General features: G+C 37.0%; 1 protein-coding gene and 1 long non-coding RNA gene across 45 annotated transcripts in view; both read right to left on the reverse strand.

Moving 5' to 3' along the window:
- BMPR1B (bone morphogenetic protein receptor type 1B) overlaps nt 1-24929 on the reverse strand; it is a 500524-nt gene that overhangs the window by 138077 nt on the left and 337518 nt on the right. For 3 of the 44 annotated variants that reach the window (XM_084970830.1, XM_021100409.2, XM_021100414.2), the window contains one exon: nt 6921-7047. In XM_084970830.1, coding sequence (XP_084826956.1) covers nt 6921-6932 — 12 coding nt within the window. In that variant the 5' untranslated portion in view covers nt 6933-7047. 44 annotated transcript variants of the gene reach the window in all.
- Nucleotides 11064-16068, reverse strand: LOC146401049 (uncharacterized). Its single transcript, XR_014813378.1, has 2 exons — nt 14697-16068; nt 11064-11317 (listed from the first exon to the last, which is right to left on the reverse strand). It is a non-coding gene; the product is annotated as an uncharacterized LOC146401049 (long non-coding RNA).

The raw sequence follows: 24929 nt of genomic DNA on the forward strand, positions 1-24929 counted from the left end.
CCCGCCAGTTTTATTTAGATGTAACTGACATACAACATTGGATTAGTTTAAGGTGTACAATAAAAGGATTTGATATACATATATATTGCTAATTAATCACCATACTTTAGTCAGCTGTTTAGTTTACATTATTGTAGTTAACATTTCTCATCTCACATAATGAAGTCACCTTCACTTTTTATTCCTGCAGTACAAAAGTTATCACTTGAAAAGGAGAGAAAAATAGTAAAAACTAAGAATGGGTTATTTATTAGCCAATCCCGTATATATTGAACTCAATACTTGCACACCCACCTATGACTGTTTCCTTAAACGTACAGCATTTCTGCACAAAATCTCCAGCATTTTCTCAACCCACTGATTATAATATGTAGAGTTGCGTAAGAAGAAGGCATCATTAAGCAAGACAATTTCTTAATCCCTGCAATATTAACATTTGGGGGCTACATAATTCTTTTTCATGGGGGAACTGTCCTATGCATTTTAGGATGTTTAGCAGCATCTACCACTTCTACTCAGTAGACACAAGTAGTACTCTTTCCCAGTAGTAAAAATCCAAAATGTCTCCAGACAGTGCCAAAACTCCCCCTGGATTGAGAACCACAAATTTGAATTTTCATTTTAATTGTAAATTTAAATCAAGTAAGGTCAAGATTCTGTGATGAGGCACAAAAATATTCTAATGAAATTTTGTTATCATCAGCTGTAAGTATATCAGTAACATCCAAGTTCATAGAAACCTATACTTTCATCTTAAACAACACAAATTGTATCAAGGTACCAATTGCAGAAGTAATTATTTTTGCTTTTCCAATAATATTACCCAGTGAAAATGTTTTCTTTCACCATTTGAGTAAGATTTATTTTGGTTTTGGTCTAGCCCAAAATGGCTAGAAGTAAGTACAGGAAGTTTTATCTGAAAAATGAACATGGACCAAGTCTTATAAATTGGCCCTAGTGCTATTTCCTATCATAGCTCCTGTTTGTTTATATTGGAGTTCTTATAAATTGGGTGTTATTTCCTTTTCACTAAGTTTCAAAGTATTAACAGCCAAGGAGGTGTTTTTTGACTTCTTCCTCCCTCATTTTCTCCCACTTCCCCCAAATAAATAATGCATGGCTTGGAATACAATTTTAAGCCTGGTCCCCAAACTTCAAAACTGCTGAGAATTTATTTTACCTAAACCTACCTTTGTATTTGAAAGTCTAATAGTCTCTTTAAAATGGAAATTAGCAAAGTATGCATCTTCTAATAGGTACCTACGTTCTAATAGAATCATTTATCTAGTCATTTCACAGCTGAAACTTGTAAATTCTTAAGTAAATCAGTTCCATTTATTTTGACTTCCTGCCTAGGCTCTTCGTTCCAGAGAAAACATTACTCTAATATTTTCATCCATTAAGTACTCTTAAAATTAACGTCCCTATTTAAGCAAAATTTCTTACCCTTACTCCAAAAGGGGGGGGGGCACAATTAAAGGAAGCATAGATTTGTTCCTTTGTTCTCTGAATACTTATACCATCTAGCTGTAAAGCAGCCCAGGGTACCTCCATAGTTATTTTCATTTGTGAGTTAGCAACTAAATCAGCAAAACAATTGGCTTTGTATGCAATCTGTAGCTGAGTCTGACAATTGCAAAACTGTCCTTGCCCAGTGAACTTCCAGGGAAAAAAAGCTGTTGAAAGTTCATGCACCCCAAATGCACATTCATTATAATTAAACAAGAAGATTACACAGACATTGCTGACAAGGATTATCAAAATAAAACGGCGCCACCTGCCCCTTGCTCTCCCATTAATTAGTACAGAGTCCGAGGTGCCAATTAACAAGAAGCAGAAAAGGATCAGTAAACACAGCTCAAGCTGAACTTGAAGATTAACTCTTCTAGTGCAGGTCCTGTTTCTTAACCATACTATGTTAATTCATCTACACAAGCCAACATTAAATCCTGTGCTTTTTTTTTCCCCCCCGAAAAATAGGATCATTAAAAAGACAGTAGTACAAAATAATTCCTAAAGTAGCTGCCTGAAAAGTTCATCTAACTCATGAATAAGGGGCCATTCAATATTTCACAGAGATGGAGAATACTAAATAATCCAGGGAATCCCAGTGACTAAAGTACTTTCACATTATAAATTACAAACCAGTGGTAGTTAATATTAACTCTGAGAAACAACTAGAGTACTGTATGGTTAGTACTAACTAGCATCCCCCACACACCCACCCCCTGCTACTAAAGAGCACTTTATGGGTTGGAGACCAGAATTTTTTTTAAGTGAGTAAATGGCTTCATTATTAGTTTTATAGAACTATTATTAGCTACTTTTAAATTTAACCATTCATTCTTCTTAAAAATACGTTTCCAAAAACAATATAGGTATTTTCGTACAATTCCCAACTTGACCCATAACTTCTCAGTAGACAGTATTATGATTATGGAAACCTAAAACTATTCTTAATAAAAAAGCACAGTAAATGCAAATTATCAACAAAATTAAAATGCAGATTTTATTGCTTGTACATAAGGGACACACTTTGCATGCCTACGACCCTGGAGTCCTCTTCCCCAAGGAACATCCTTTGGATGGCCAAGAGCAATTAGTTACTGACCCTGTGAGACAGAGTTCGGACAAGAGGGCGGAGATATCCACATATATGCAAGGTAAGTCCCCTTGCGGAGCAACGAGAAGGGAAGTGGGCTGTGGCCAGCGTCAGATTTCCTCTCCCAAGGCAGCAGTAGTTCAGCAGGAAATTCGAGTTAATCTGGGAACTCGACATTGAAATCTGGCCTTCCAGTGCGTTTTGTTTGAAAAACTCCGAAGAGCAATGTTGTTGGGGAGGGGGAGAGGGGGCTGCCTGCATGGCTTGCTGAAGATTAAACAGGAATCTTGTAGACTCCTCACTTGTCTTGTACAGCAATAGGGTGAAGGTTGGAAGAGCACCTGAGTTTTGGGTAGGAAGGAAAAAGCCTCCTTTCATACAGAGGAGAAAGTGGTGTTTTCCCCGGATTTGTCGAGCGTTGGGAAGAGGAGGCTAGAAGACCAAAAATGAAGATAGATGTTCTTCCCTATTCTTCTCTTGTCTAGTCAATGCTGCTAGGTCTCCCTAGGATAAACCGTAATCCTTGGTAGAAAGGCCATCATTCTGAATGTGCACTCTGCAGAGTTATATGGCATAAACTGTTGCTTTACATATATTTTCCTAATCATTGGTTACATGGCATATTTTTGTCAGAGCATGAAGATAAACATTTAACAGTGTGTGTCAGTATAAGTTCTAACTTTTTAATATTTTGACATATGTAGTTCTCCATTCGTCTCTTGCCCTGGGCTCTCCAAAAGCTAGGGGTAGATCTGGAAAACACTTTGCAAATACCGTGATAAAGCTCTTCGTCTCTCCCTTTCCCATACTTTTCTTGTCTCTTGTCCCTACAATCTGTATGTAATTGCATATATGCAAAATATTGCAAAGATATATACCTCTTCCATACTTTCAAACATTACAGAAAGAAAGTAGGGGGAAGGATATACTTGTTCAAATATTAGCCAATCCCTGCCATAACAACAAACGGCAAAGACATAAAAACATACCAAGCAACATCTCCAGACAGTTGAAGATAGGAAAGAAGAAACCAAATATTCCAGTTTTACCACAATTAGGGAAATAAAAAGTATAACACATGGACCTGGCTTTAGAGCACCTTACAAATAAGCAGGGGATGGATCTTTACTCGAAGTAACTGAACTCCTACGACCTAAAAAGCTATCTGGAGAATAGAAGGTAACCAATACTCATTTGTTGAAATGAAAAAAATAAAATGGTGGAGTTCCCATTGTGGCTCAGTGGTTAATGAATCTGAGTAGGAAGCATGAGGTTGCATGTTCGATCCCTGGCCTCACTCTGTGGGTTAAGGATCCGGCATTACCGTGAGCTGTGGTGTAGGTTGCAGAAGTGGCTTGGATCTGGCGTTGCTGTGGCTATGGCGTAGGCCGGCAGCTGCAGCTCTGATTAGACCCCTAGCCTGGGAACCTCCATATGCTGCTGGGGTGGCCCTAAAAAGGATAAAAAGACCAGAAAAAAAAAAAGAAAACAAAGAAGAAATGAAATGGTAACAATGATACTGAGACAATACTAACGTGTTAAGCAATATTACTCCAGACCTTGGCACCCTGACCGCTGACCTTACCCAATCTAGAAAGTGTCGTCACATTTTTTGGTCTCGGGATTCTTCTATATTCTTAAAAAATATTAATGACCCAAAAGAATATCATGTTTATTTTTGTTTGCGTTTGTTTTGGTTTTGATTTGTTTACCATATTAGAAATTAAAACTGACGCATTTATAAAATACTCATTAATTCATTTTAAACCATCTCTTACATGCTACCATAAATATTTGCATGAAAAATAATGAGGTGTCCACAAAATAATTTGGTGAGAAGTGTGTGGCTCACCAGAAGACAGATAATAACTCTGGTCTGTCTTCAATATGTTGGGAATAGTTGCTGTGGGTGAGGACTATGAAGGCAATTCTGCCTCCCACAGAAAGAACTGAAAAAGGGAGAAATATTTTAAAAGCCTTTTCAGATAGTGTGGATATTCCTCCTTAATACTACACCAAAACTCAACATGGAGAAGTTTCTTAAAGTTTATCGCAATGAGGAATCTGAACCATACAGTGAAATATTTGTATTCTTTTACATTAAAATCAGCTCTGCTCCCTCGCACGTTGACCAGATCTTTTATCCATGCATAGTTTTATAACATCGTACAAGGACCCATACAGAACTTGCGGATGTTAACACATTTCCTTATAAAATTACAAAAAAAATCTTCCAGTATCATCTACCAAAAATTTACCAATAGCACCGATATCACCTGAAAAAAGTGGTGGTGGCCATTGCAAGTTTTCCAAGCACAAGTTTCATTAGCAGCACAAATCCTGTCCTTTATTTTCCTTGATAAGTTCGCTTCATTGTTTTTAAGAAAATGCCCACCATATATTCAAATCATATAAAATGTCATGGTTTGTCAGTCATTCAATTAAACATGAGGACCCATTAAAAAGGAACTAGTTTGGCAACAATTCCTTGAGTTAAATCATTGTCCTTTGGTATCCAGGAGCAGGACAAGCATACATCCATTTCATCGCAAAGGATATTAAAATAAGGCATGCACTCAAGGGTTGAGATTTAATGAAGTGATAATTTCTACCGCTTTTAACAAGGACATTTTAAGTTAAATGTTCATTTTTTTCTTTTTTCTCTTCAAGGCTTTGGCAGCGAAAGACACAATGATGAACTGTACTTCTGCGGCCACCACCCTGGGTTGGTGCTGAGGTGCCAAAAGTTTTCCCAATCATTGTTTTTTGAGCCATCAGAGCACATATCGGCACAATGAAAACGGCAGATAAATAACAGTAATTAGTAGTAGTATAATAATGATAATAATAATAATTAAAATGGTTTTGAATTCACAAATGCCCTCCAAAGTTCCCGGAGACCTCCCAGGGGCTCAGGGACCAGCCATACTTTGAAAGCCACTGTTCTGGTTGCCCCTTCTTTTCACATATCAGGGAGCCCACTAGGACAAATGAGCATTCCCCCAGCCCTACCCCATGGCCCTTCTGGATGAGGCTCAGTGTCATGCGGAACCATTTTGTTCTTAGCAGAGTATCTTCTTTAACCAATATTTAGGGGAAAAAATCATAGGGAAACACTGACATTTCAAAAAAGGCATCGGTTTTGAAATCAGGAGAACTAAGTACTTAGTAAGCCAGGTAATAAAAATCTACAATTCTAATCACTTAATTTCCAGTAATCCTTTTTAGACGTAAAATATTTAAAGAGGGAAGAAAGTCCTTTTTACAATGTTGATGCTACAAAATCAGATAAATGAACCAGTATGATCTTACCCTACATAAAACAGAGAATTCAACCATCCCCAAGCTGTATTATATACCCAGGTTAATGTACCTGTAGTCTTTATAAACCACAACATGAATTGAAGAGGAATGTAACTCAGTTAACTAATTGGTAAGTTTATATTAAAATTTAAATAAAATTTAAATGGTAGATGAATCCTAGAAAAGATTGTCCTGATCAAAGTAATTATTCGTAATAGCCTTGAATCTACACCACTTGAGTGATTTCTGCAACACTGTAAGATAGTCCAGCTTCTGAATTTGGACACGGATGTAACACCTTTGCTGAATTAACAAATATTTACACTAGCCACAGAATTTAGAATTAAAAGGGACTTGAGAATTAATTTAGTAACAGAATGCCAAATATGTTGCCATTCTTCCTTCCTCTCTCAACTATTGCCAGAATAATTCATTCATTCATCCAACAAATATTTAATACCTCCAGCCTGTTGGGCACTATTCTAAGTTTCTGATATTGCAATTTATAAAACAGAGTCCCTGGTCTAATTTAACACTTTTTTTTTTCTACAAACACAGACATAGAAGCCTCAAAACACTGCATGAAGGAACCACTACTTATCAGATGTGCCACCTAGATCCTCCTTATTTTAGGCTTAAAATGTGTCTGACATGATGCTAGATGCTATAGGTGATCTGAAAGAAACACAAGGTAACGGTTTCCACAAACTAAAATCTAATTAGGGACGATAATATTATAATATAAATCGTGTGACAAAACACGAGTTTTATAGTATAAAATAACAAGTACAACGTAATCTAGGTTTCAATGTAGATTAATGACATTAAATAGTATCTTTTTTTCCCCTCATTTATCACCTCTTTAGTTCCCCTTATTCTCCATCCATGTATCAGTTAAGTACCATTCGCAGGTTTACATGCTCTCATTTCCTTTAACTGTCTTTAAGAACACTGTTCACTCCCACTTATAGGAAAAAAGAATATGTAAATCCTGAGAAGCAGGATAGTTCAGTACCTGTTTTCTCATGCAAGTCAGTGTTTTCCAGAGCACAAATAGCTGGCCTGGGGCAGCATCTCTGCATGGGGTGGGCTGCCTCTTCTGTGAAGCCTATTCATGTGGCTCCTTTAGTACTCACCCGTACCTGCAAGTCAGCCAAGGAAGCAAATGTCCGTGTTTTCTCAAAGGAAAATCAGATAAAGATAATTTTATCCAAAATAAAATCAGTTGGAGGAAATACATGAGGAACTAGCCTTGGAAAGTTCAAACTAGAAAATTAACTATAAAAATAAAACACAATGACTTTCACATAATCTAATTGCATAGATACAGAGTCATTGTTTGGTGGGAAAAATAACTTGGGAAAGTCAGGTTTATTAAATATGTTTATCTTGTATATCCTCCTAATTTGCTTTAAAGAGTACACAACGTTTTTGTCAGTTGAGGAACTAGTTATTCAATGAAAAGGTTGCAAAATTTTTTGAACACAAAAGACAGAAACATTTGAAAACAACAACATAAACCTCTCCCCCCTTTCAGAAACTGATTTCACATTTTCAATATTATTATAAAGTTCGGCTTTCCAGAGGCTCTCTTAAAAATGCCTCCTTACTTATTTCAGATAGGCTTCTATTTATTTTCATGAGATATGATTACTAACTCAAACTGTGTTAATTATTAAAGAATTCTTTTTTCAATAATGTCATTCTTTCCTCCAAGTACTATTGTGTTATACTGTCTTTGCACAAATACTTTTAATTGGGCCTGTGTTACAGACGTCTATGTTTAAGATATAGTAAATGAAGGACAGATGGTTAAAACACTGGGTTCACAATGAAGCTGTAAATACTGCTAGCACAGTAAATTCTGTGATTAATTTTAGTCTGTTTATGCAACAGGATATTTATACAGCTGGAAAAGCACCAGAAATAACTGTCCTATGTAATATTCATTCAAATCACTATTAATTAGAAGCAGTCTAGGTACAATCATATCAAAGTATCTAAAGGCTCAGTTAGTGTTTATGCTTAAGACTAGAAATTAATCGAATGTATCAAAAATCAATTTCTCTTGGATTCATAACACTATAAATTACTGAAATAATTCACTTGTGACCCTGGGCAAATTAATGTCTCACTTTCTCTTTCTGCCTAAAAACATGTACCTTTCCTTGAATAGACCAAAATTTTGGGATCTATCTGTACATCCAGACATAAGACTTCTTTAGTTGAATTCTTAGTTCCTCGACTGTCTAACATACTCATGGGAATAGTTATTCAAATCTCTCAATGAAACCATGCATTTTAACTCAATGTGTCAAGAAAAACAGAATGGTAGGATTTTCTTTTTTCATTTTCAATGGCTAATGACCTTTAAAGGTATCCATCAGGGACATTTCAATATGAGACACCTGCACATAAAATATATGAATAAAGAACAATGTCCATTTTTCCACCTTCACTGGTATCTTAAGTTGAATACATGAGACAAAATGGGCTAGTCATCACCCATCATCCATTCTTCCCTTCTTCCTTGGCCAAAGAATCCTGGTTTTTGAAGGTAGTAATATATCCAACTAGAAGACCATGATGTGGTCATTTGATCAAAAGCTGGCCATGAAATCTAACTAGAGATGGGAATCCTGAACTGCTGCTCACAAGAAGGCTTGTCCATATGATCCGCCCCTCACTTCCAACTCTTTTCTATTGCCTAGAGACTGGACTGCTAGAATAATAGCCACCGAGGACCAAAATGTGTCTGTGGAGATGGAAGCCACGTGGTAGGTTGGCAGAATAAGAAATTAGATAAAGAGACAGATGCTTGATATCTATGGAACTGCCACGTCCTACCTGGACTGCCTGCCCCTGGTCTTCTTTATATGAAAGAGAAATAAACTTCTCTGTTTCCACCATTATTTTTATTCCTGTTAACTGAATCCAAATACAATTCCTAAAAGATAGGAAGCACGGCTCTAGCATATGAGAAGTCAAACACATGCCTGATTACGATGACCCTAGCACTTCCACCATCTGATACAAGCCTAACATATCTTTGATGTACAGGAACACCAAAACTCACCCTGCAACAAATCTTCCTTTGCCATTACTGTATAATTTGAGTGGTTTTCTGATTATGAGACGTTAGGTAAAGATACACCATTGCTCTGGATTAAAGGTTGCCTAGGAAGATTGCTACAAGTCACTGGAGTTTAAAAAACTGTTCTCAGGAAGGAATTCAACAAATCTTCATATGGATCAAAGGATATATATATATATATATATATATATATATATATTTTTTTTTTTTTTTTGGCCTCCCTGCAGCATACGGCAGGGATCAAATCAGAGCCAAAGTTTCGACCTTTGCCACAGCTGTAGCAACACCAGATCCTTGACCTACTGCACCAAGCTGGGGATTGACCTTGAGTCCCTGCTACTGCACAGACACCATCAATCCCGTTGCATCAGAGCAGGAACGCCCAAGTGATTTCTAAGGAGCAGAGATTCCCAATTCCATTCTCTTAGAAATGTAACAGCTTTGGAATATTTAAAAATGAACGGGAACATTCCAAATGATTCCCAAGGACACCAAGACACTAAAAAGATTGGAAGGAGCATCAAAATCAGGTCTTAGATGAGGGAGCTGTTAGAGAGAAGTGGTTCCAATATAGTGGATAACTGAAGATATGCAAGTATCTCTAAAACAGAGACGTTATCATTTCAGGGTAAGCAGGAGTAGAAAACACCAACGAACAACTAATCACTGGAATGTGTATCAAGAGTTTTCAAGAGTGACACAGAATAGCAGGTACAGAACAACCATAGGCAAGATGGTAAGTATATTTCTAAGTTTGAAATGACTGTATTTATACACGGATACGTAAAGTGCCCATCCTTCCTCTAAAATGGGCCCCTCCTATATTCTGTCTTGATAGACTATACCAGCATCCATCCACCTGGCCAGGTCAAACAACAAGAAAATACATGCTACTGTTCTTTATCTCTGCCCTTCCAGTCTATTTGATTTATACCTTTTTTAGGTCTACAAAATTTCCCCTGTCTTCCAGTCCTCTGCTTCTGTCTTAAGATAATGCCTTCACTGGGTCTCAATCTGTCATAGTGTGCCTGCCCTTTGACCTCACTCTCAACTCCAGTCCACCCATTCTCCTCACTGAGACAGGGACTCCTAAGTAAAAAATCCCACTTTACAAGTGAGGAAATTAAGGCCCCAGAAGGTGAACAAATTTGCTCAAATTCAGACAATTACTTGGCAGTAGAGTTTAAGCGCTCTAACTTCAGAACCTACCGTCTTAATCTCTTATCACACTATTAAGCCTCCCTCAGATAAATGATCTAAGTGGAGAGTGAGATTATTATGAAAACTGATGCCTGACTCTGCCTCATACTCTGTAACTTTTTCTTAAACATCATATTTTTTCAATTACATGAAGTCACCTTCAATCTACTACGTGCTCTTTTGAGAAGAAACTCTACCTCATTAAACACACGTCTATGCTTTATAAGATACATGTTAATATGTGAAAGAACATTCACCTCAGAATGAAAGAAAATATAGTTGGAACGGTGTCTACAAGGCTGCAGATACAACAGTGTGTTCTTGTACAAAAGCGTGTACACAGTCACACGGAGAAAACCTCAGACATAACTGAACACAACTATCACGACAACAGCAGCCTAGACAGCGTTCCTTCAAATAGAATAGCTAACAAATAATTTTAAAAAAAATCCACCCTAACTTAAGAAAAACTAACAAAATGAGCCTGGTTCCACTAAGGCAGGAAGGTTCATTGCAAACATAAGGTTAACTGGGTAGGTAGCAATTGTTCCAGCAACAGTGTGGGCAACAGTGTGGGAAAAATAACCTCATTTATTCTTTAATTTATATTCATAGACATATACAATATTAATATATTTCATTAATGAAATGCAAAATGCACTTACGTATACATACAATGCATATACATATATTTAATACAGTAGACTTTCTCCTTCCCCAAAAATCTAGTAATAAATTGAAGTCAGCTTCATGCAACTGAGGAAACATGCTCTCTCTGAAACCATTTGTGAGGCATGCAGCAATATAACAGAGTGTAATGGAAAGAGAAAAGGAAGCATGTGGTCCACATTTTTCTCTTCCTCCTTTTGGCTTCTCTTTATTACATTTATTGGACAAAATAAGAAAATATGGCTATTTTAAAAAATTAACTGTCCTGGAGTTCCCGTGGTGGCACAGTGGTTAACGAATCCGACTAGGAACCATGAGGTTTCGAGTTCGGTCCCTGCCCTTGCTCAGTGGGTTAACGATCCGGCGTTGCCGTGAGCTGTGGTGTAGGTTGCAGACGCGGCTCGGATCCCCCGTTGCTGTCGCTCTGGCATAGGCTGGCAGCTACAGCTCTGATTCGACCCTTAGCCTGGGAACCTCCATATGCCATGGGAGCGGCCCAAGAAATAGCAAAAAAAAAAAAAAAAAAAAAGACAAAAAAAATAAATAAATAAAAATTAAGTGTCCTATCAGTTCCTTTGGGGAAGCATATTGATTTTGCCAAGCCATCCCAAAGGTGAAAATTTACTTTCTCAGCGTTCTTACTATGAAATGTTTCAATAATGCCAAAATGTGAGAGAACATAAAATACCCATGTATCTCATCAAGATGAAGAAAGCAAACATTATAAATCCAACCGCATATAGCTAATCCTAACCTCATATGCAGTCTACTTTTATAGGTAATCACTATTATTTTGCTGTTTATCATGGTCAGGCATATTTTAATGTATGTGTGTGTATTATGTAGATATGTATATGTGTATATATGCATGTATATGCATATGAATATATGTGTCCATCAGCCATACATATTCTTTACGGATTTTTAAAAATATTTTTTATAAAGGACACTACAATTCATGTGTCAGTAGCTTATTTTGTTCCATATTATATTTTAATGATTAATCCATGCTAAGCTCAGGTTCATTCAACTACAAAACTATGCAGTTATTTATGCACATAGTTATTTATCTATTCTACTGCGGATGAACATTTAGAGGATTTCAATTTTTACCACTACACTGTCACAATAAAAGTTCATGTTTCTTCTTGCAGAGTTTTGATCTCTCTCATTCTTTCCTGAATCATTCTACAAGAGAGCTCAAGCTTTTTAAAAAAATCAAGCTCTTTCTTATCCTGAAGTGTATATCACTTATAATTCAGGGGGAGAAGTTACTGAAAAATTACACTTACTTGTACCATTTCATGGGAGTTTAACAGTCCTTAATGAAAAGGTAATCAAATGTTGATTAAAGAGATTTTACTGGCTGGGGAAGTACTGTAGCTTCTGAGAATTACAGTTTAGTAGGCAGGATACCCAAACTTTATAGGATAGATTCTCAAGTATAGCATATTATCTAATAGAATAGAGTGTCATCAAACAGGACATTTCCTATCAAAATAAACTGCACCCCTGAGCTGTTGCTTTCAAATTATTATATTCACACACAAAAATTCATAACTGTGGTGATACATTCAGAAAAAGTTAACAATACCTGAAGTCAGATACTAAAAGATGCACTTAACTAAATTTGTGTTAAAATTTGTTTTTAACATAATTTAGTGGTTAAGCGCTCAGGCTTTCCAATCAGGTAGCCCTATTGTGTAGCAGAGTTCCATTTTTCACCATTTAGCCAAATTTTGCTTATTTATGTTATCTGAATCTCAGCTTCATCACTCATAAAATGGGGATGAGAAAACCTACCTCATAGACTTTAACATGATTTAAATGAAATGATGTATAAAATGTAATAACCCTTGCCGCTGCTCTCTTCTACTCTAATTGCTATTGTTTTTTATTGCGATCCAGGCTAAGTTCAAGGTTTAGATGCTGACACAGGCAGTGACGCCTATGTTAGGGACACTAATTCTCTCCAGCTATGTAGTGCACCACAGATTTACCTGGGGCCTGAGGAACCACCTGAGAAGTGTTTCAAACATGATCTGCAGTAAGAGTTTGATATTTGCAAGCATGTCTGAGTCTCTGAGAACCTAGGGTTATATATGTGTGTTTAAGAAAGAGACTGATTGATAGATCAATCCCAGGTCTAAAGCTATACAGAAAGGAAAAATTTCTCAAGGCAAAATTTTAAGGTGGAACCAGGACCTCTGAGAGAATTCACCCATAGGAGAGAAATGAGTAGGAAAGTTCAATTTGACAGTAAGACCAGCGATTCAGAGGAGAGTCGTGTTTCTGGTGATAACTTGATGAACGTGAATATTGCCCTTCCTGATCCACCTACCTTGGACCTTGGTAACACATGCGTTCCATGAGGACAGAGCTAAAGCCAAAACACATGATTCCATAGAACTCATAACACGTTAGGGTCTAAGCAAACATGATATAGGTCCCTAAAACAAGAACAATTAACAATTAACAGAGGAAGGCAAATGCTCCTCTTCTCAATTTGCAGCAGAGTGTACACTGTCGGGATCCAAGTATTAATGAGGATTAATGGGTCTCGACAGAACCTCACACCCCTAAACCTAGAACAAGCAGACAATCTGGAGAGACAGAAAGATGCCAGTGGCCAAGGACAGATCGCCATCATCAACAGTGGTGGGAAAAGTATCTAGAGCATAGCGATGAACAGCAGTGATTTAAAGTAGCAACACCTCCCGACTGCAGGGGCCTGGCTCAGCTGTGAGGAAGAGGGCTCTAAGGATGGTGGCGCTGCTGAGGAAGGGCAGCCTGGGATTCAAAAAAGGCAGCTTTGGAGCATTTCCATTGTGACTCAGCAGGTGAAGCACCCAACTCGTACCCATGAGGATGTGGGTTTGATCATTGAGTTAAGGATCCATCATTGCCGTGAACTGTGGTGTAGGCCACAGACGCAGCTCAAGTCTGGCGTTGCTCTGATTCGACCCCTAGACTGGGAATGTCCGTATGCCACAGGTACAGACCGAAAAAGGAAAAAAAAAAAAAAAAAAAAAGATTAAAAGTAAATAAATAAAGGTGGCTTTGGAAATGGCCAGAGTGGTGTTGGACAGAGGTAGCCTGGTCAGAGTGGGAGCAAATAATGGAAATTCCTGAGCATCCCCAGAAATACTTTAGGGAGGAAAAAAAACTTGAAAAAAGGGCTCAAAGTCCTGTGGTTGAACACATGGGAGTCAGTGAGCTGAAGAAATATGAATATACAAAGGAGCAAAAACTAGTGAGACACAGGGAACACTGGAAAGCAACATTACCAGGAGAAAACCATGATGGGGTAAGAAATCAACACAAATAATAAACCGTCCTGGATATTAGAGCCAACAGGTTAAAAAAAAAAAGTCACATCAAGTATGAATTATGAAAAATTCAAACTCCTAAGTACCTACATAAAAGCCAAATAGCATTCTCGGATAAAAATTAGTTTGAAACTTAAAAGGTTTTTAGAAGAAAACGAAGAGGAAATCCTTTCCTCCGATTATTTTTACTGTATTATAAAATATGTCATACGTGTGCATTTTACATAATTGTATGTTTAGAATACAATGTTATAATAAATTTCCATTATTTAAAGTAACATATCAATTGTTTCACTGTTAATAATAATACTTTTAAATATAATTTTTAAGGATCATCCAACCTCTTTGGGCTCCTCCCTGAACCCAATTCCTCCCCTTCTACTAGTAATGCAATATCCTCAATTTTTTTTTTCTCCCCAGAGCCGAACCCAAGGCATATGGAAATTCCTAGGCGAGGGGTCAAATCAGAGCTGCAGCCGCCACCCTACACCACAGCCACAGCAATGCCAGATTCAAGCCGCATCCGCAAACTAAACCACAGCTCACGGCAACACTGGATCCTTATCCCACTGAGCGAGCAGGGACCAAACCTGCATATACTAGGGTTCATTACTGCTGAGCCACAATGGGAATTTCTTCTCGATTTTGTTTCAGTATTTTCCTTTTCTTTACAGTTTGATTATATAATGATTCCACAAAAATGTATTACTCAGTTTTGCCTCTAATCAAAGTTTGTCTAATTGGAATCATGCTGTATTTTCTGTGACTTGTTGAATGAAAAAAAATTAAGTTTGGGGGAGTCATCCTGGTTCACTCATTTTCATTATGCTAATTCCATTGTCTTCAAATATTTCCCGACTTATTCATTCTATTCTCTGTTGTTTCCAAATTTGGTTTGCATTTTACACAACACTGGACTGAAAAATCAGCTACCTGTTTCCTAAGGCATATTGTAACTGAGCAGGGCATATGTGTATCCATCCCTAGAGAGGGAACCAGGACCCTGCCCCAAAACGGACTATTATTTCTTGATTGTTCCTTGTCTTTGCATCCCCTTTCTTCTCTGATTAGCAGCTGTTTGAACCTGCCCCTTGAAACTTAGGAAAGGTCATGGAGGCTGAATGGGGCCCATTACATAAAAACAAGACATGGGGAACACAGAAAGGCCTTTGTGCCCAGAAGCCCCACAGGGCCCTGCTCAGTTACATTATGAGCAAGAATTTCTATAACATATATACTCCTAGGGGTGGAACTGCTGAGCAAGAGTATACTCATGCTCAATTCAATGTATCCATTCAGTTGTATCTAAAATTGTATCAAATACACTCCCTGTGCACAGTGTATGAGAGTTCCTGCAGCTTCACTTCCAAACTAACATTTGATATATTTCAGACGCTCATATTTTCAACATGATGGATATGAAACTGCCTACCCACTCCAGTTTTTAACTTACATGTCTCATTATTAATGAGGCTTAGCAAGCTTTCACACATTCACTGAGCTTTTCTTTTTGAAATTCCTGTTCATTTTTATATTGGCCAATTTTACAATTTTTATTAAGTCATAGAATCTTCAATATACTCTACACACTAAACCAGTTTTCAGCCTATCTTATTCTTTGATGAACATACTTTGTAAGTTTCAATGTCGTTGAATTTATTAATCTTTTTATGGTTTGCTCTGTTTATGTTTGAAATTATCTTACCCTAAATAATAAATATATCCTTTTCTAAGTATTTTAAAAATTATTGATTTTCATAGTTAATTCTTTCTTCCACACAGAATTTGTTTCTGATTACAAAATGAGGGAAGGATCAATTTTAGTCTTCCGTACAGTAACTAATCACAGATTGTAGTGGCAACTTAAATTCAGGGCTCACCGGGACTCAGAAGAAGACAGTATAGATGGGCTGGTGATGCCTGCCATGGATGGATGCATTAAAGCTGAAGCCCCCACTGCATCATTACAGATGATGAAAGAGAGAACAAATATAGTTTCAGGAAAAGAAAACCAATTTGATAAAGTCACTCCATTCAAATTCTTATGAATTTTACACGGTTTATATAATTCTTCACAGTCATGCTGTCATCACTTTACCCCATAGCGCGTGAGACAACATTCAGTAGTTTATTTAAACTGGACTGTATTCCTTATAAACTCTTTATGGACATACCAGCACAGCTTATGAAAATCTTGAGGAAAATATTACTATTACACTATATACTGATTAAGAGTTTTTATGTGATAATTCAGTGGTTCTCAAACGTGACTCCCATATAATTCCACAAACTCAATACAGGTGTTCTGCCACTATAATCATATTAAATTCCTTTCTCAGTTTCAGAAACAACTAAATTAAAAGTATAAAATTTTCTCAATATTAACACTCTCATAATTTTTTTTTTCTTAAATGACTTGCACCTGTTACTCATTATTTCTACTACAGCCTGGCGTGGGTTAACATATACTTACTCATTTCTTTACATTTCATATATTGCAATTAAGCTAATCAAGTTCAATAACTATTCTGGTAATAAGGTCAAAACACTTTGCTTTTTGCAGTCTGGGATTTTCACCCCCCCTTCCTTCATGTTAATTGTTCCATGCATAAAATGTATCTAATTCACTTCAAAGCATTTTGGAGAGCAAAAGGTCAAAAGGAACACTGGGTGTGAAAATGCTTTTAAAATGCCTAACTTTTAAAAACAGAAGTTAAAATTCACAATAATCTTAAATCACATCTTATAAATACAGGTTGGAACAGTCATGGAAAAAATAATTCCTAAAGGTCATTTTTATCTACAGTTTCTTTCATAGTCAATCTTTTAACAACACAGATTTCTCAACTAGACTAAAAATAAAATCTATCTGTTTGAATGTCATTTCCTGCCCCACACAATTTTTAATAAAGTTCTTGAAAAGTAGAGCAGGGCAAAGGTAAAAAGCTAATCTATATAAGCAACCTAACTCATCTCCAAATAATCTGAAAATAACTGTTTTTATAATGGTGTGTCTAAAAAAAAAAACCATGCCATCCAGGTGTGATTTATAACTAATGAGAAAGTCTATTAAGAGTCCACCTGAAATCAAGAGTGTATAGGTTACAGATGAAGCTATAACCTTACTCAAAATCATTTTAGAGCATGGCATGGATTTATTTGGAAGAAGACACTTTCCTGATTATTTATTTTGTTATTTCTTTGCATAAATAAACCCTGGTAGAGTTACAAAAGTGAAGAAAATAGGGGATGAGACGAGAATAATACACTAAAATTCAGATTTGTTCTTCCTGTCTGTGCACATCAACAGAGGTTCATCTTCCTTGTAAGGAATAAACTTTCTGCCCTCTGGTTTGGGCCTTTGTTCCAACAGGAAGCCCTCTGCACAGCTGTGCTACTTCTCGAACTTTAGACACGTGTAGGAGTAGGAAAGTGACTTTTCAAAGAAAGTCATACATTATACTGTAAAGCTTTTAGAGTCAGAAAGAACTGGATTCCAATCCCACAACTTCTATTTTCCAAGCTGTGTGACCATAGGCCTGATTGTTTAACCTCAAATTCCCATTTCTTCATCTTAAATACAGGGATAGTAATAACCACCTTCCAGAAATACTGTGAGGGTTAAATGAGATTGTTCTTACAGACACAAAGAGTCATCACGTAATGCTGACCCAGTCACCATTCACTATGAAACCAGAGCGTAAATGACTTTAGAGAAAGTCTGTAATATACTAAATGCACTTTAACATTCCATGAAACAAGCTTTTCTTACTTCCAGGCATTAACATTTCTGTTAAAACTGGAAAGATTTTTCTTCGAATTGTGCAAAAAACTCTTCTGAGAAGATTGGGAAATAGGTGGGAGATGGAAGATAAGGAAAATGTGAAAGTCAAAATCCGTAACAATTTGGTAGGATGGGTACCCGGGAGCAGGCAAAGGAAGAGAGTAACGAGCGGGGAGGCAGGGTGGGGGTGAAGAGACAAAGTGGGAAAGAGAGAGGGGACCTGTGTGGCGCTTGGCTGGATGGGTGAACCTGTGCTAGTCATGCCGGGTCCACCTGTCTGTTGAACTGGTCAGCATGTAGAAATAAGCAGCCTTACCGTAAGTATGGGATAGAAGTGCAAAGGACAATGCTATTATCTACAGTTTGGTCCCGGGCCCCACTCAGTGGGTTCAGGATCCCAGGGAACTATATTCAATGTCTTATAAGAAACTATACTGGAAAAGAATACGTATATAACTCAATCACCTTGTTAAACACCAGAAACTAACACATTGTAAATTAACTATACTTCATTAAAAAAAAAAAAAAAGTCAGCTTCTAATTGACCAAAAAAACCAGCTTCCCTAGTTAAGAACACGTGGCTTCAGCATTTTTCAAGCTCACTCTTGCGCTTTGGAAGCTATACCAATCTACTTTACATGACAACAGGACAAGAAAAAAATAATTCTCAACAACTGTCTCTTTCTACCAATGATAATTTTAAAGATTACATGTGGAGTATTAATGCGTAACTCACAAGAATATATGCATTGTGTGTTTGCTCACTTAAAACAAACGAAAAGCTTTGCACATTCAGAGAAGCGTGAATTACTTCAGTAGAACAGTGTGTCCTGGGTCATCATGCTTCCCTTCTCTATTATTGTCAAGTTTGATTTGCCAACAAGCCTCTGATAACAAACACAGAAATAAATTTCAAGGTTAGTAAGCTAAACTACTACTGTGAATGATGATATATTAATTTACTGTCGAAGTTTAAAGTGGTATAGAGAGAAATGGAAAAGTCTCAATGAAATAACTTTTATGTATAGAAAAAGCCAGTGTTTACCTGCACAATAAATGTATGAAATCATATATGGAATTATGTTAGAACTCTGCAGCGTGCAGTTCTAATTATCTTTAAATAAAACAGGAAACTAAAAAAGATGAATGAAGAGGAAAAATAATATGAATAATCTACTGAGAATTTTTAAAGCTATTGGTACAAACACCAACTAAATGCAAGTAATAGCACAAGAATAACCTGTTTATTAACTAAAGCTACAATGTATTTTCAAGTTTTCAAGGGAGGGCCATCAACAACCAATAACCAATAACCTGTACTATAAATCTTAGCAGACACATCCATGTATCAACAAAGGGTAGAGTAATGCAAGGAGATAAAAATCCTGTATTATCTTAAGGCAAAATTGTTTGCCTTGAATCAAAGAGGAAAACAAATTACTCCATGATGGCCAAATTATAACAAACAACTAAGATGGCAAATGATGTCTTTGTATAAACTTTTATATATGAATTCCCACCTCCAACATACACAAACATAAACTATATTTATGAGTTAAGTCCATTCATAACAAGTAAAGCGATCCTTTTACACATTTCAGGTAACCAATTAGTGCTTTAAGTGCTGAGTTCTAATGATACTAAACTATCTACAATTTCTTTTCCTGCTTTAAATACCAAAGCTTTATACCAAAGCAACAACTATGAGTCTCCTAACTGAGTAGCTTCATATAGAGACGATCAGAGATGATGGTGAAGGCTGCCAGGTAGGCAGGCTCCTTTCTTCCCTGAACGAAATGTGTAGTTACAACAACAGGGACCAAATGGAATGGTCTCTCCCTGCTGACTTAGCAGCCCCTGGCCAATGTCCTTGCTGAGGTGCTGAGCAGCTATGTGGCAGAGGGAGTGGTGCTGTGATTTAAACATATGAGGGAGAACTGAACACATCAGCTTGGAATGAAAGAAAGTTATAAAACCAATGGGGGTACTACCATCTGAAAAAGTTAAGAAAGTTTTTTTTTAGCTGATTTTACACTGATTCAAAGGAAAGGGTTATTTCTGCCCATCGTGAGAATCCTGCATCAGGACTCTCCCAAACAACAAAAGGCTCCTCTTAACCCTGATTTCACTGGCTTGACTCTATGCTTCGAAAGTCAGCGTTCCTGAGTTCACTTTTTCACAAATGGAGGCAGGTGAGCCAAGTTCTTGCCATCTGACCCCTTTTAACATTTATGGCAAAAGTGTAAATTCTCTATTTGGCTGTAATTTCTTAAAAGATGGACTTTGGTCAGATCTGAGTTTAAATCATAACCCTATCACTTGTTTGTTTTGAGAGGCTGATCATGCTGCTTTACATCTTGGGGTCTCAGTTTCTTTATCCTGAAAAAAATCAAAGTCACTCAATGGTCCGTTACAAGGATTTAATGAAATCATGTAGTTATAGTTCTTGGTAGAATGCCAGATATATTATCAAGAAACCATTGATAAATGGCAACTATTATTAATGCATTATTTCTCACTCACAGATTCATATTCTTATTATGTCTGCTTTAACCTAAGTAACAAATGCAGCCTCCTGTCCACAGTAATTCCAAGGAACATGCCAAGTCCCAATCCCCCTTATATGTTCCAATGCTTAAATCTTATTTAATAAGAAACATGAACTTTTATTCATTGGAGATAAAATTTTAAATGCCATACAAATTTAGAGGTGACGCAAAGATTTAAGTTTACACCACTGGAGCACAAGGTAAAGGTGACTTCAGAAAAGAGTGGGAAAGGGAACTAATGAGTCAACCCAAGTACTGAACTGCATCGTCAATAAATTCCTTGTGAAACACAGAATTAAGTTAAACCATAAAATATATAAAAATAGTTTTCATATTTATAGATTGTAAAGAGCCTACGTTTCAAAGGAGATGAAGAAAATATTGACAAGTTTAATAAAGATATTTCAAACACGCATATTTCAAACTACACATAACAAAATTTAAAAGTAATCAAAAGCTTGTGAAAACAGTTACAATCTTAATAGGACATTAAAGAATCAATGTTCTTCGATTAAAAAAAAAAAAAAAACTCAGGGTTCCTGTCGTGGCTCAGTGGTTAACGAATACAACTAGGAACCATGAGGCTGTGGATTTGATCCCTGGCCTTGCTCAGCGGGTTAAGGAGCCGGCATTGCCGTGAGCTGTGGTGTAGGTCGCACATGCGGCTGGGATCCCAAGTTGCTGTGGCTCCGGTGTAGGCCGGTGGCTACAGCTCCGATGAGACCCCTAGCCTGGAAACTTCTATATGCCACTGGAGCGGCCCTAGAAAAGGCAAAAAGACAAAAAACCTCATCTAAACCAGTAAGAGAAATACAGTCTCTGAGGAAATAAGAAGTATATGAATGATAAATGATGAAGAATAAAATGCTAATAACCCCCTCGGATTCAAGATGACCAGTAATCAAAAACAGAAATACAGTATTACTTCCCCCTATCATATTAGCAAAGATTTTAAAATAATACATCTCTTAACCAGCAAGACTTTAGGAAGATAGGGAATACATGTTTGAAGTAAAAAGTATTCATCCAAAGGAAAATGTTTACAAAAGATATTCAGACTTTTTTCACTGCCTGTAGGGGTGGTCACTGGAATTTTGAGGCGAGCAAAGAGGAAGGCATAGAAATCATAGGCTGAGGCGGAGAACAACCTTCAGCCACTCTTTCACCTTTAAATATACAAGCGAGTGTTTCCAGGGCCCTTAATATTAACGGAAATGGAAGGAACCAAAGAGCCCCAATTTCTTGGGGAGTTTGGTGGGGACAGGAGCAGAGAAGCCAAGTCTTACAAGAAGAAATGTACAAAACAAGCTTGTTTTGCTCCTCTCTGCCCATTTAAGTATTTACATTTTTAAACGACTCTTAGAAGGAAGTCACTATAATCTAGAAAAGTACATTTGATTCTTTGATTTTTGTTCGATTCAAAAATCTTCCAGCTGGAGTTCCCATTGTGGCACAGTGGTTAACGAATCCGACTAGGAACCATGAGGTTGCGGGTTCGATCCCTGCCCTTGCTCAGTGGGTTAACGATCCGGCGTTGCCATGAGCTGTGGTGCGGGTTGCAGACACCGCTCGGATCCCGCGTTGCTGTGGCTCTGGCGTGGGCTGGTGGCTACAGCTCCGATTCAACCCTGAGCCTGGGAACCTCCATATGCCGTGGGAGCGGCCCCGGAAAAGGCAAAAACACCAAAAAAAAAAAAAAAAAAAGAAGAGCACCCCACAAAAATCTTCCAGCTATAAATAAATAGGCATCTTGAAAGAAGTTATAGAACAGGAGTTCCATTCCGCGGCTCAATGGTTAACAAACCAGACTCGGATCCGTGAGGATGTGGGTTTGATCCCAGGCCTCGCTCAGGGGGTTGGGGATCGGGCAATGACGTGAGCTGTGGTGTAGGTCACAGATGTGGCTCAGATCCTGTGTTGCTGTAGCTATGGCATAGGCCGGCAGCTGTAGCTCCAATTCGACCACTAGCCTGGGAACCTCTGTATGTTGTGGGTATGGCCCTAAAAAGACCAAAAAAAAAAAAAAAAAACACAAAAAACAGTCCCAATTGGAAGGTCTTAGATATAATCCAAGTATTATTATTCTGCAATTTCTGTCTTTTGCTTGAGATTATCTTCCATGTTCTACTTAAAAAGGAGCATGATTATGGGGCATACATCTAAGTGTACTACCAGAGAGAATGAGAGAAATCAGGAAAGCCAGAAAGGGTAACTGTCCTTAAAAAAGAAATACCTATATTTTTAACTATATGTGGAAAGGCCTTCCTTCTCAATTGGGAGATATAATTATTAGCTTTAATTTTCAGGAGTTATGAAATAATGGAAACGAGTCTAATACAATACAAAAAGCAGAGTTACAACAAATTAAGCTTTACATGTAATACACAGAATAAAAAGAGCAATTACAAATAGGAAAAGCACAGTGATAAAATACTGGCCTTATAAGCCTTTTTTTTTTTTTAATCAAAATCTTAGCTAGCTACTTTAAAAGCTGATGTTTGGCAAGTTATGTTACCAGTGTGTACATATTTGCCCATATTTTATAAAATAAAAAAGTTTAAGTATAGCTTGAAGGTTCCATTTCCATGATTAATTCATTCTTCTCCTCTCATGTTCTATGACTCCTATGCCATGCATACCTATGAAAAAACACTGACTGTCAAGCTAAGCTGCTAACAATAATAAAATACTTCATTGTTTTGGCAGAATTTCTTTGTGCCTCACTCAACCTCCTCACTGTGGTGGTGGTGGTGGCTGCAGCAGCAATTTTTGCTTTTGTTTTTACTATAATCTTCTAATACTGAGGCAATCTGAGGTTTCTCTTAAAAAAAGCTACTTAGAACAAGCTACATTTCTAAGTCCATGACCATAGAAACCCCTGCCCTTCCAGTTTTATAATGTTTATATTATTTGATATGCCAGCAAGATACATAAAATGTATTATCTATAACCCTTTGGTAAGACCCCTTATCCATACCTATTTCACTACAAGAGGGTTACATGGGCAAAATCAATCTGAAGAGAAATTATAGAATGAATTATGGTCCATTTTAAAGCATATTAAAAAGCTACCAAATTTTCCTATGGAAACACCAATCTTGTTTTCATTCCTGAGACAGATACAACTCAAGGTTAAACAAACAGAAAAATCGTATCAATAGCTGGAGGAGGTTTATAAGGCTTAAACAGTAGTAGAAACCACTGGCAGAGCACACTGAGAAATAAAAATAAGCGAAGCAAGAAAAGTTGTGAATTACTCTAAATTGTGTATCAAAACTTTAACTATGTTTCTGGTATGTACAAATTATTTCCTTCCTATACAAAGTAAATATTTTTATGCATGATGGGGGGAATACAACACAATTAAAGACAAAAAAATTTATTGAGAATCAGAACTAAAAGCAACAGCTGCTATTTCTCAACCACTTTTTTAAATATTGACATCCTTTTCTTTCAACATTTCTGTTTTGAGGAGAAATTTTTCCTCCAGCTGAAATGAAGTATTGTCTTTCCTAAAAATTTCTTAAAAATATGAGAATTTTAAAAATTTATTATAGTTGATTTCAGTGTTCCATCAGGTTCTGCCAGACAGCAAAGTGACCCAACCATTCAGACACATACATTCTTTTTCTCATATTATCCTCCATCATGCTCTGTCACAATGAAGCGATGATATTCTATTACTTCCTTAAATCTGTAAGTTTCTCTACAATAGGAAATAAAATTATGAGATGTAACTTTACTTGTAACATGGGGAGTCATTCCACTCCGTAATTCTTCAGATTACAGGAGGATGGACCATCCTCTCCTGAAATTCTCTCTGGATCTTTCTGAAGGTGTAACACTGTCTTCAATTTGCTAAAGCATCACTTAATTTATCATAGCAGTGCATGCAGGTGTAGCGACAAGCTGATTTTCTTGATAGATTTCATGAAGTTAATTAAACATCTGGAGGCTATATATCATGAATCTGAATGTGTTAAACAGTATAATTCTGAACTTTTGTCATTCAAATAGTTTATGACTTTAATAAATATCTACTTGCATGAGCACACACCACTATAACTCCTGGTAGAAAGTAATTTTTTAAAGTATTATTATAGTTTTAAAAGATTTACCAACTACTTAAGGGGCTCTTCTTCAATCCAATTAAAGTTTTAAAATATAAAAATAAAAACTCTAACAGTGGGTTTAGGAGTTCCCACTGTGGCTCAGTGGTAATGAACCCAACTAGTATGAACCCAACTCAGTGAGTTAAGGATCTGACTTTGCTGTGATCTGCAGTGTGGGTTGCAGGTGAGGCTTGGATCCCACATTGCTGTGGCTGTATGTGCTCATTCAACCCCTAGCCTGGGAACTTCCATATGCCATGGGTGCAGCCCTAAAAAGACAAAAAAAG

This window comes from Sus scrofa, chromosome 8 (genome assembly GCF_054392235.1).
Source record: "Sus scrofa isolate SSC_HxYL_T2T_F1_AM1 chromosome 8, Sscrofa_HxYL_maternal_Yorkshire_Landrace_v2.0, whole genome shotgun sequence".
In the NCBI taxonomy this organism is placed as follows: domain Eukaryota; kingdom Metazoa; phylum Chordata; class Mammalia; order Artiodactyla; family Suidae; genus Sus; species Sus scrofa.